This window comes from Cricetulus griseus, chromosome 2 (assembly GCF_003668045.3).
Source record: "Cricetulus griseus strain 17A/GY chromosome 2, alternate assembly CriGri-PICRH-1.0, whole genome shotgun sequence".
In the NCBI taxonomy this organism is placed as follows: domain Eukaryota; kingdom Metazoa; phylum Chordata; class Mammalia; order Rodentia; family Cricetidae; genus Cricetulus; species Cricetulus griseus.
The window spans coordinates 205,147,411-205,160,338 of record NC_048595.1 but is presented as its reverse complement, the minus strand read 5'-3'; the positions used below and the strand labels follow the sequence as shown (position 1 = coordinate 205,160,338).

The 12,928-nt window shown below is 38.9% G+C and overlaps 1 protein-coding gene across 2 annotated transcripts in view; it reads left to right on the top strand.

The window, feature by feature from the left end:
* Positions 1-12,928, top strand: part of Map3k2 (mitogen-activated protein kinase kinase kinase 2) — an 80,352-nt gene that overhangs the window by 39,109 nt on the left and 28,315 nt on the right. For both annotated transcript variants that reach the window (XR_003482285.2, XM_027400670.2), the window contains exons 3-5: positions 5,229-5,347; positions 6,691-6,731; positions 8,290-8,389. Coding sequence is in view for 1 of the 2 variants with exons in the window: in XM_027400670.2 (XP_027256471.1) it covers positions 5,229-5,347; positions 6,691-6,731; positions 8,290-8,389 (260 nt within the window). In the remaining variant the exon portion in view is untranslated. The remainder of the gene's footprint in view (positions 1-5,228; positions 5,348-6,690; positions 6,732-8,289; positions 8,390-12,928) is intronic.

Sequence of the window (12,928 nt, the reverse complement as noted above, 5' to 3'; positions counted from 1 at the left end):
TTGAGGGTTCTACCCTAAAGAAGTAATTAGACACTAGAAAGAAACAGAGTGCTGGTCTGCCCAACACTAGATTGAGAAGAGTGGACCACTTAATTGTATGTTGTTTTAAAGCTGAGGTTGATTCTGACAGCTTAACTCTGACGTTTACTTGCTAAAGTTTGTCTTACTTTTTAACCAATTGCTTAAAACACACACACACACACACACACACACACACACACACACACACACACACACACACACACACACACACACACAGAGAGAGAGAGTTGTAGAGGTTAAAAAGACATTTAGAGAGTCTTGTTTTGGAGGGCATATCATACTCTTTACTGTATGTGGTTGGACTGAATGCGTACGCCAAAGCTTCATATTTCTACTTTTAAAATTCTTCTTCCACTTCTTTGTAGCCTTGACTGTACAGTCCTCTGGTAACCCAGATTCTTCACTCTACACGGGTTTCTAGTAGCTCCAGATTGGACACTTTTATTGGCTCCTGTTTGCATCTTACTTTTGTTTCTTTCACTTGCACTTCAACTTATATATTAAGTTGATTTTTATAACCCTTCTGAAACAATATACATTGTCAGTTAGCAGCATGACAAAGAACGGCCATTGCCTAAAAATACATAAAAGAATGGGGAAATGATATATTATTTCAAACAAAGAAACAAAAAAAATACATTCTAGGGTACTCACAGAAAACCACGACTGTTTAAAAGTTGGCATCACAAGCTGGATGGATGTGTTGCTGCATGTTGTTAGTTCCAGCGCTGAGGAGATAGAAGCAGGGGAATCTCTGAGTTCAAGGCCATCCTGGACTACATAAAGTTCTAGGCTACACAATGAGACCCTGTCTAAATACAAAGAAACCACAAAAAATGGGATTCCCCAGTACTTGAATTTTTTGTTGATAATGTTAATGTATAATGAATATGTTTATAATCTATCAAATTCAAATTCAGTATTCCTTTTTGTTTTTTTTGTTGTTGCTACGGTTTTTGTTTTTGCGTTTGCTTTTTGGAGACAGAGTTTCTCTGTGTAGCCCTAGCTGTCCTAGGACTCTCGTTGTAGACCAGGCTGGCCTCAAATTCAGGGATCCTTCTGCCTCTGTCTTTGCCTCCCAAGTACTGGGATTAAAGGTGTGTGCCCCCAAGCCCAGCTCAAATTCAGTATTCCTAATAAAAGTTTTTTGAGATTCCTTCCCAAGCCCTTTCTGTTTTTATGGTCAATTGAGTGTCCTTTTAGCAGGAGTCAAACATCTGCTTCTTTTTTGTGCCTGTGCTTAGTCTGTGATCCTCACTCCCTGTTGGATCAATCCATGACCCTTCTGACACCTGTTACCTGTCTCATCTGCCTGGCATCTCATGGCTATCACAGGCATTTCTAACTAGAGTTTGTAAAAATAGTCCCTTTCAAGTTAGTGTGTGTACACTGTGTTTGTTATTTTGTAGGACTGATAATTCTCTTCTGTCTTGTCAGTATCTGCAAAGTTTCTACCGTGGTATGTCATCTTCCGAACACCTGAACTTTTGTTAAATGACCTTTTCCTTTTTTACATATATGATAAAAATTATTAATTTTGCTTCCTTCCTTCCTTCCTTCCTTCCTTCCTTCCTTCCTTCCTTCCCCCCTCTGTCTCTGTCTGTCTGTCTGTCTGTCTGTCTGTCTCTCTCTCTCTCTCTCTCTCTCTCTCTCTCTCTCTCTCTCTCTCTCTCTCTCTCTCTCTCTCTCTCTCTCTCTCTCTCTCTCTCGGCAGGACTTCTCTGTAGCTTTGGAGCCTGTCTTGGAACTCCCTCTATAGTGACCTGAACTCACAAACATCTATCTTCCTGCCTCTGCCTCAGAGTGCTAAGATGAAAGGTGTGCACCACCACTACTGGACTTTGTTTTACTTAACGTGGAAATAAATATAAATAGGCATGAAAAGAGATTTAAACAAAAGCTTTCTTAGGTATTGTTAATTTGGACACTGATAATAAGTATATGAAAATGCCTAAATTCTAGTGCTGAAGATTTTTCTAGCAAAAATAATCAGAACAAGATTGGTATATCGTAAGTACTAGATTCTCATTCCAGTGTGGAATTAAGGATTCTAACCCTCCCTCCCCCAACAGGCTGTCTCTATGTAATAGCCCTGGCTGTCCTGTAACTCAGTTTATAGACCAGGCTGACCTTGAATTCACAGAGATCCACCTGCCTCTACCTCCTGAGTGCTGGGATTAAAGGTGTGTGCCACCACACGCAGCTTGATTTAAAAAAAAAATGTTATATCAAGTGATTTTACTCCATTTGGAATCAGTCAGAGCTTATTCAGACTTTCTTTGAGTTTCCATGGTCACCCACACACATGTGGCACACACAATCTCAGGCAGGTACACACACATACACATACATTTAAAAAAATCTTAAATTTTTTTCTCTTGGAGCCTGTGAAATGGCTTTGCAGGTAAAGTCACTTGCAGCCAAGTGTGACAACCTGAATTTGATTCTCTGGACTCGTACAGGGAAAGGAGAGAACCAGCTTCTACAAGTTGACCTCTGACCTCCACACAAGCACTGTGGTGCACCCCCCCATAAGTAAATAAATGTAATTAAATTTTTTCTCTTAACCTAGAATTTATTATGAAAGTATTACAGTCTTTACCTTAATTATTAGTGTATATATATATATATATATATCTTATTTTATAAACTATTGAATATTAAAAACCAATGAGGTGTATATTTTAGCTATTTATATAGTCAAATGACTGTTGGAACTATTGAATTACTAGATGATGATGATTATCTCTTTTTGGTTTTTCAAGACAGGTTTTGTTTGAATAGCCCTGGTATCCTGAAACTATCTCTGTAGACTAGGTTAGGTTGGCCTTGAACTCAAAGAGATCCTCCTGCCTCTGCCTCAGAGCACTAAAATCAAAGGTGTGTGCCACTACTGCCTAGCTAGATTATTTTTAATGATTTCCTTTACAGAACATTTTTTGTTATTATTCAGGAATATAAATTATCGCCCAACAAAATGGCTACATTTAAAAAAATGTTAATTGTAAATACCTTTGATTCTTTTATTTACACGTTTATAATCATTAGTAGATTGGTTTACTAGCAAAAATCTGTTGTTTCGAAGATTCCACAGAGTTTATGATTGGTATTACAGAACGGTACATGTTTATGATTTTAAAAGAAATCTTGGGTCTACTTAGAAGTGACTAGAAGTTTATGGTTTATACTTCTCCTTTTAGTTTTCTGGACTCTGCTTTCTTTTTCCTTTTTTTTTTTAAATTTTATTTTTTAGACAGGGCTTCTCTGTGTGTACCTTTGGCTGTCTGGCTGTCCTGGAACTCACAGAGAGTTCCTACTTTTACCTCCCAAGTACTGAGATTAAAGGCGTATGCCACCACTGCCTGGGTGGACTCTGTTTTCTTTTTTTTTTAATTTAATTTATTTATTATGTATACAACATTCTGCTTCCATGTATATCTGCACACCAGAGGAGGGCACCAGATCTCATAACAAATGGTTGTGAGCCACCATGTGGTTGCTGGGAATTGAACTAAGGACCTCTGGAAGAGCAGTAGGTGCTCTTAACCTCAGAGCCATCTCTCCAGCCCTGGACTCTGTTTTCTAAGAAATGAATTTTTGTATTTTCACTTTTAATTCAAAATTTTTTTGTGTATGGGTGTTTTGCCTGCATGTATTGTCTGTTGTGCCATATCTGTGCCTGGTACCTATAGTGGATAATAGAGGCTGAGGGATTGTCTGGAACTGGAGTTAACAGACAGTTGTGAGCAACCATGTGGGTGCTAGGAATGGAACCTTGGTCCTCTGCAAGAACAGCGAGTGCTCTTAACTGCTGAGACACCTCTCCAGCTGTGTCTTTATTTTACTATTTTACTAAAATAGTTTTTATTTATTTACAGTTTTTATTTTACTATTGGTCTTTGTTGATAAATAATTTTACTTATTTTTCTTGATGATTTATGTGCAGTGATATTTAATCTGTATGAGGGTGTTAGAAGCCCTGGAACTGGAGTCATAGACAGTTGTGAAGCTGCCATGTGGGTGCTGGGAATTGAGCCTGGGTTCTTTGGAAGAGCAGCCAATGCTCTGAACCACTGAGCCATCTCTCCAGCCTGATAAATACTTTTACGTTTGTAGTCTAAGGAAGAACTTTGAGAGAACCTTTCAGAGTATTAGTAGGCCAGTGTCCACAGAGGGAGATGTTTTTCTTCCTCTAAGCATCAGTCACAGGAACACATCTCTAAAGTGAAGTTCATGTTTTAAATATAAAGGAAGATGATATTTACATAAGGTTTCCTTTTTTTTTTTTCTCTTCTTTATTAAGGCTTTTGATGTGTGATGCTTTGTTTGGGAGACATAGAAAAGAATTTGTTCAGGCTGGGCTGTTTTGACTGAAGATGTTAAGTTATTAAATGAATTAGAATGGCATTTACTTCTTTATAAATGTCTCATGTGTAAGGCTTAGAGAGAAAAGAGCTCATACTGTGAAGAGCACATACTGCCCTTTCAGAGGACCTGAGTTCTATTCCCAGTACCTACATTAGATGGCTCACAGCCACCTGTAATCCAGTTCTAGGGGATCTGACGCCTCTGGCCTCAATGGGCATCTGCACTCATATACACTTACCACATACAAGCATTTAAAAATAATAAAATAATATAAGATAACAAATAAAAAGAAATATTTAAAACAAAAATAAATGCCTCTTATGTGAACACTTAGTTTATGCAGTTTGATGTTAGTTGTTCTCAGAGGTGGGTTTTTTTTTGTATTTACTTATAACACAACATTTTGTTTTATAAAAAGAGGCAGGTGGATCTCTGTGAGTTCAAAGCCAGCCTGATATACATAGTGAGCTCCAGGACAGCCAGGGCTACATAGAGAGACCTTGTCTCCAACAGCAATAACAACAACAGATTTGTTTAAAAGTGTGTGCCATATGTGTGTGGGTGCCAATGAAGGCCAGAAGAGGGGACAGGATTCTCTGGAATTGGAGTCACAGGTGGTTGTAAGTTGCTCAGTATGAGTGCTGGAACTAAACTTGGATCTTCTGAAAGAGCAGCAAGCACTCATAACTGCTGAGCCATTTCTCCTGTCCAACTAATTCATTTTTAAATTAAATTCCATTATAAATTCTGCTTGATGTCTATGATAAATAAATGTTGAAATTATGTTTTTGTGTTTGTGTTCTTTTAAAAATACCCAGATGATCAGCAAGCTTTGAATTCAATCATGCAAGATTTGGCTGTCCTTCATAAGGCTAGCCGGCCAGCATTATCTTTACAGGAAACCAGAAAAACAAAACCTTCTTCACCAAAAACCCAGGTATTTATTCAGCAATACTTTCAAGACTTCATTTTATTACTTTAAAATTATGTGTATTTGTGTGTCTGTGTGGATATGTGCATGAAATTGTAGGTGCCTGTGACACCAGCAGTACTAGATCTCCCTAGAGCTGGAGTGATAGGTGGTTGTAAGCTGCTTGATGTGGGTGTTAGAAATTGAACTTACATCCTCTGCCAGAGCAGTATGTAATTCTTAACCACTGAGCCATCTTTCTAGTCCATCTGTCACTAATATTTTATTAAGTGTATTTTGTTGTTCTGTGAATTACTTTCATTTCACAGCTTGATCTTATAAGGATTCCTTTTAATCTTTGAATCAAATGTTGTGTTTAGTACATTATCTGATAAGTTTGCATTTTTAGTTTTGTATTTACATTTAATATGTGATAAAATATAAATATTATGTGGAGGTAGAATATTGAAGAAATAGTAACAAGAAGAAAATGAATACATTTAAAAAAGCTGTATTATAACTGCTTAAGTTACTGTTTAATCCATTCTCCAAGTGTCTAATACAAACAATTTCTTCTGTTTGTTTTCCCTAGAAGTCTCTTCCGGATACTTAGCAATGTGGTGATTTTGATTCCTATAAACAAGATTAGTATGAGATAGGAAGCATGGAAAGTAGAAATATTAGAGTTTTCCCTTCTCTGTGTTTTTCCCTCCCATAGTTTCATGTACTGATGGTCAGCTTAGGTCAGAAAATAGCACATGGAATGTTGTAGACATAAGCAGATCGTAAGTTTTAAATGTTATGCCATTTGAAGAAATATAATGCAATATCACACTATCCTGCTTTACTCTGCTTGGACATGAATCATACCTCCGTGTGTTGTATCCATGCTGTATATGCTACCTGTCTATTTGTTACTTAGAAGCTATTTAAGTTATGGGATCAATTACCAAAATATGAGAGTGAAGATACTGACAATTTGAATATGCACCAAAGAAGCTTTAAAGTACTTCCTTTATGAGAAAAGGAGAAAGTTCTGAACTTCATAAGGAAAAACAAGCAAACCAACAAATATATGTTTAGAGACCTTGAAACATATAGATGACGAAGGACTACAATATAGCATTCAGCATGTCCTTAGGCCCAGGTTATTTGAGCACAAATAGCTTTGGTGCTCTTTTCTATTGTCAGATCTGACACTGTAATTCTCAGCTCAGTTTTTTGGCAGACATCAGGTGATTGGGATTACACCTTGAAAGTGAAACCCCCCTCTCTTCTGCTCTGTGTTAATGAGTAGGCTGAGGAAAAAAATGACTCACAAATTTATCTGGTCTTTACATGATTATGATGATATCTTCATTTTATTATAGAATGACGTCCGAGTCAAATTTGAACATAGAGGAGAAAAAAGGTAAATAAGGAAACATTACACATCAATTAAGTTATATAATAAAATGTATATTCCAATTAAGCTATTAAAGATGCTTGGTAGATTTGAATGAAGTTTTGTAGTTTTGAAATTAAAGATGGAATAGTCTTTGGTAATGTGGGACATTCACCTAGGCTGAAGAGAAATAGAATATATCAAAATGCCTGCTAACCATTGGAAATACTGAATGTGCTTGCTTTGTTGTATCAGGAATTAAGTAAGATCGCTGCATAATACACAATTTATAATTTTACTATGTACTTTAATTTTTACTGAGTAAAATTTTTGACTCTTCTCAATGCTGTGACATGTATTTTGTTAATAATGCTGTACAAGTGAGTTAGAATGGTAGCTTGCAGACTATGTATTTAGCAGGATGGTAGCCTTCTCCTCTCTACCTCAGGGTGAAGTAGCTGACAAAAGAGCTAATAGGGTGTTATAGAAGATAAATTTTTTAAGTTGTTCATATTAGTGACTCATTATGTTAATGAAGGCCTGTTAGTCTTAAGGAAATTAAAATGCTCACAAGTCATATAACTTGAAGATGTAAACATAATTTACCAGAGACACTGATAAAAGAAAAGTGTGCCTGACACATTTGAAATTATTTTCTGGGTATTTGCTAGCTTTTCCATTCCCTTAGTTCTGCACTTAGTGTGTGATAGGCCCTAAGGTTGTATAAAGTGAGCATGGAAGTAGCTTCTTCCCTGAGAAGCTAATAATTCTAACATGGTACTTTCTAGACTTAGTGTGTGTTCTCTAGCCGGCCAGGCCTTAGGAATAGAAGAAGCAAATTATTTTACTTCAGTCGCTTTAAGATGTCTTAGAGATGCTTATATAGTATATGTGCTAAAATGTTGAATTGATAAGGATTCAGAAATCAAAATTTGATTTCCACAGAATGGATAAATTACTATTCTTAACAATTTTATTGTATTGTTAACACATTTGTCCCATAATTCAAACACTTTCCTGAGTGGACACTTTACACTGGTCTTTAATATTTATGCGATTATGAATTTAAAACTTTGGGAATCTTCTTTTAAAAATTATAGTTAGCATAGAAAAAATTTAGTGGTTCTAGTCTAAATTTTGTATCGAAAGTTTTTTGGTTTTATTAAAAGTGTGTTGTAATTTTTACCTTTTTAAATTGATTTTTCAAGGCAGGGTTTCTCTGTGTATTCCTGCCTGTCTTGGAACTCATTTTGTAGATCAAGTTAGTCTTGAATTCACAGAGATACACCTGCCTATATCTCCCAAGTGCTGGAATTAAAGGCATGGACTACCACTGCCCAGCTTTTTTTAAAATTTATTTTTATGTGCATTGGTGTTTTGTCTGCATGGAACTGGAATTACAAACAATTGTGAGCTGTCATGTGGGTGCTGGGAATTGAACCCCGGTCCTGTGGAAGGTCCTAAGCTCTTAACTGCTTAGCCATCTCTCCAGCCCTTAATTTTTTGCGCATAACAAAACAGAACTGTTATAAGTGTGTTGTTTATGGCAAACAAAATAAAGTATTTTAAAATTACTTTCATGTAGAATCCTACAGGTTACCAGACCAGTTAAACTAGAAGATCTGAGGTCTAAGTCTAAAGTTGCCTTTGGGCAGTCTATGGATCTGCACTATACCAACAATGAGGTAAATCTTTGCCATTTCACTTATTTTGGAAAAATTATTGTGTTCATGTAAGAGATTGTATTTTTATTTGGTGGCTAGTTAGTTGTACATTATATGAGTGAAAATGTGACATGCTTATAAATTTTGCAATATTAAGTGGAGGTGCTACTCTGCAAATAATTTGAGTAAGAATATGCTTTAGGAAGAAATAGGTGTCACATCGCCATTTTCTGCTTTCACTTTTTCCTTTTCCTCTATGTACTCAGCGAATTTAATTTCCTTGGGCCCATAGAGCTTTTGGAGTCAGACAACTTAATTAAAACTTAGGATCATCGTGATTGGTTAGGGTGCTTTTTTATTCCTGTATTTTTTTCTTTTAGTATTTTTTATTTAATTTTATTTGCATTGGTGTTTTGTCTGCATGTATGTCAGTGTGAGAGTACCAGATTACTAGAACTGGAGTTACAGATAGTTGTCAGCTGCCATGTAGATGCTAGGAATTGGACTGGGGTCCAATCTGGAAGAGCAGCCAGTGGCTCTTAACCACTGAGCCATCTCTCTAACTCCCATTCCTATATTATTTATTTTTGGGGTCAGTACATGGAATCTTGGGGGCTTACTATGTTTTTTTGGAAACCCTTTTTAATCTTGAGATTAGAATTGTATTAGATGGTAACTGGACTGACTTTCTTACTGTTTGTGAGATCTTAAAATTTTTAGTTATTTGTTTTAATCTTTGGAAAATACTTCTTATTGGCCTAATGTTATAATTTATGAGTTGCAGCCTTTTATTGGATAGGCATTACAGATTTATAGAAGAAGCAGACAGTAGATGAGTTGAAGGTGTTTGAAGGAAATGCATAAAGTCTTGTGAAAAGTCAAATCTGGGAGTGGTGGTGCATGGTTTGATTCCAGAACTTGGGAGGTAGAGGCAGGTTGGAGGGAGAGGCTGGCATGGTGAGTTCCAGGACAGCCAGGGCTACATAGAGACTCTGTCTCAAAAAACCCTAAACAAAAAAGTCATTGAGTATTCTCTTTATGCTATTAAGGGAAAACCAGGTGAGGTAATATTTGTTATTCTTTTGCTTAAATTAGAAATTCGAGAGAGATGGACATGGACTATAGAGAGCACATTAACCAGTTTATTATAGGGCAGAAGAGCGAGGTGGGGAGAGAGAGAGAAATGGAAGAACAGAGTAAGGCAGAGAGTAAGAGAGGGGAGAGAGAGAGAGGAGAATAATGCTGGGGCTTAAAGGGGAGCTTGCACATGCCCACTGAATCCCTACACAGCCTAGTAATGAGTGACATAGCCCTGACGTGGCCAGGCAACACAGGGCCCTTTAAGCTGCCTAGGTATCTGCCTAAACCTTTCATCCCACTTTTACTTATTATTAAAAAGGTGGGGTGTTAGACATGGCAAGCTAGGGAATAAGGACGTTGAATTCTCAAAACTACTTCCTGCTGATGTTGGGGGCGTTGACCATCTTTGGGGGACCTGAGAAGGCTGGGATGCTGCCACGTCCTGGGGTAGCTGGTTGTTTCATTACTGTGGTACCTCTGAGACCTGGCAAGATGTTGGAAGAGCAGAGGACAAGGTTAAGTTTAGGCAAAAATTTTTTCTTAGGTCCTGGCACTTGAAGAGAGGATTGTAAGATGAGGGAGGGGTTCCCCAGGGGTCCCAACATGAGGGAAGGGAGTCCTGGGACCAGGGAAAGATTGATTAATATTTATTTGGAGTGAATCTGTCCTGTTTGTTTAGATCCAATTTAGCTCCCTAGAACTTACAAGAATCCTTAGAGTTTGTGGAAACATAAATTTTAGACACATTAGTAGTATATTCATGTTAGAAGCAACTTGGCTGAAAGCATTAACATTTTAAAATTGACATTTTTTTAGGGCAATGAAAAGAATCTTAATCTTGACCTTGTAGTTATGATTGTATAGTGGCATTGTAGAACTTTAAGCTGGCCAGACCTACCAGTTGTCAAAAGCATCAGAGTTCTTGAGAAGGGTAAGATTTTACCAGAGTTATGATTAAAGAATAACAGAGACTTGCCAGCAGGCTGCATGGACAGCCACCTCCAAGGTCTTCCATGGTTGTGGGCTGCAGACACCCACCTTCTGATGATAGCATGGGACCTGTGGATTGGGAACTATAGAGAAAGACTTGCCTATCATTGACCCAAGCAATGTGGGGAAAGTTGATTCCATTGTCTTCTTGTCCATGGTCCAAAGAGTCCTTTGCAGCAGCTGAGATGAAGGGCAGGGTTGCTCAGTTGCTATTTTTGTGGCTGGAGTTTCTTCAGTGCCCACCAGTCTTCTTGGAGGAAATGGGGTGGGGTCAGCAGCTAGCCTCTCTCTCTGTTATAAAAAGCTTTTTAATAAAACATTTTAAATGCCATGTTCTCTAGATCTCTGAGCATTTGAGGGTGGTCTGTCTGTTTGGTATCTCAGCAGTCAAAAATTTGCCTTTAGTTATAGAAAAATCCCCTTTTGTAATAAAAAGCTGTACCTTTGTAAATGGCTTACAGGATGGACTGAGTGGTATAAATATTTTGTTAATTTGAAATAGACCTTTATGATTTTAAATGTTTACCATTATTTAAAGATATATAGCAATTTAGAAATGAGAATTAGCACCAGTTTAAGTTGCATATAGAGTATAGAGTTAGCTAAGTATTGTAAGACACCCCCCCCCAAAAGCTCAGGCTTCCAGGATCTCAGCCCAGAACCGAAGTTACCCCAATCACCAGGCGGAGGCGAAAGCTTGATGCAAACTGCATGAGGCTTTATTGTTGTTTAACGAGCTAACCCCATGTTAGCTCGGGCCTTCCATCTATCCACCATGGCGGATGGCTAGGAAAGACAGCTTGAACCCGCTGCATAGAGATCTTGTAGGGCAGCGTAAGGGGAGTGTCTAGGGGTACACACAGGCTCAGGATAGGTGTGCCTCCGGGCTTCGAGGGTTTGCCCTGTGTTGATTGGTCAACTGCTTGTTATGGCCCATAGGCCCTCCCAGGGTGGTTGCTATGCTCTCTAGTCATTGCTGTGCGCTTGTCTGTAAAGCACACCCAGAGCCGTAAAGCATAGCGCCACCAGCTAACTTCTGATTGGTTCCTTGCCACAAGGCAGGCACCTAACCTCTAGTGACCAAGGCAAGGTCAGACAAGCAGTGTTCGGCTGTTATGGCTGCCGAAAGGGGCAGGCATCTGACCTTAGTGATTAAGACAATGTCAGACAAGCATGTGTTTGGCTGTTATGGCTGCCGAAATGGGGAGCTGGTCCCTTCAGTATATAGTTAAATTTAAATCACATGTGCAGAGACAAGCAAACACATCAGGAGATTTAATGAGACAAGAGTAGAAACTGCCAGTGACAAGAAGGCAGGAAAAAACAGGGGACCCTAGAAAAGCACAGTATTCAGTAAACAAGCCATGCTCAACAGGGTCAGTGAAAGAAGAAATCAGAGACAAAAATAAAAAGCAAAAAAGATCTGGCAGTCGGCACAGGTGGCTGGAGTGGGTGGGCGTGCCTACATCTGGGTCACCTGGTCAAGATGGTAGCCCCTGGGCTAGGCCACATGGCCAAAATGGTGGCCGCCATAAGCCGCTTTTTTGTCTGTTTACCCGTCTGTTGGCCACAACCAGAAAGGTCCCGTATGCATTTCCCATGGGTGAGGTAAACAAAAATGGCAAAATCCACTCTCCAGAAGCTCATCAGCCTGGGAGTGGTGCCAGGGCCACGCCCAAAAGGCACCAGAGTCTGATGGGGACACAGCAGTCCTGATAACAAAGAGGACCCAGCAGTCTGAAACCGAAAGGCTTAATGCCAAAACACACTGCTCCTGGAGCCGGGTGCTAGACCTGACCTGTGTGAAATGTACTCAACCAGTGAAAGAAGAAATCAGAGACAAAAAAATAAAAAGCAAAAAGTCCAGCAGGAATGTTATTCTTTTACTTAAATTATAAATTTGAGAGAGATGGACATGGACTATAGTGAGCACATTAACCAGTTTATTATAGAGCAGAAGAGTGAGAGGGGGAAAGAGAGAAATGGAAGAACAGAGCAGGGCAGAGAGAGAGAGAGGGAGAAGGAGAGAGGAGAGAGAGGGAGAGGAGAGAGAGAGAGAGAGAGAGAGAGAGAGAGAGAGAGAGAGAGGGGGGGGGAGAATAATGCTGCGGGTTTAAAAGGGGGAACTCATGCATGCACACTGAGTCCCTACGAAGCCCCGTAATTAGTGATGTAGCTATGATGTGACCATGCAACACAGGGCCCTTTAAGCTGCCTAGGTATCTGCCTGAACTTTTCAATATTTATACCGAGACTTTAGTATTTAAAACCAGCCTTACAAAGAGTTTCAAGCAAAGAATGAAGATGTAGCTGCTTGAGAACAGTGTGAACAGAAAGTGTACCAGTGGGGGTGAGGTAACAAGGGAAGTCATAGTGAAAGACTCCCGGAGGCTCAGGCTCCCAGGATCTTGGTCCAGGACCTCGGCCACCCCAATCACCATATGGAGGTGAAAGCAAACTGCTTGAGGCTTTATTGTAGTTGTTTCATGA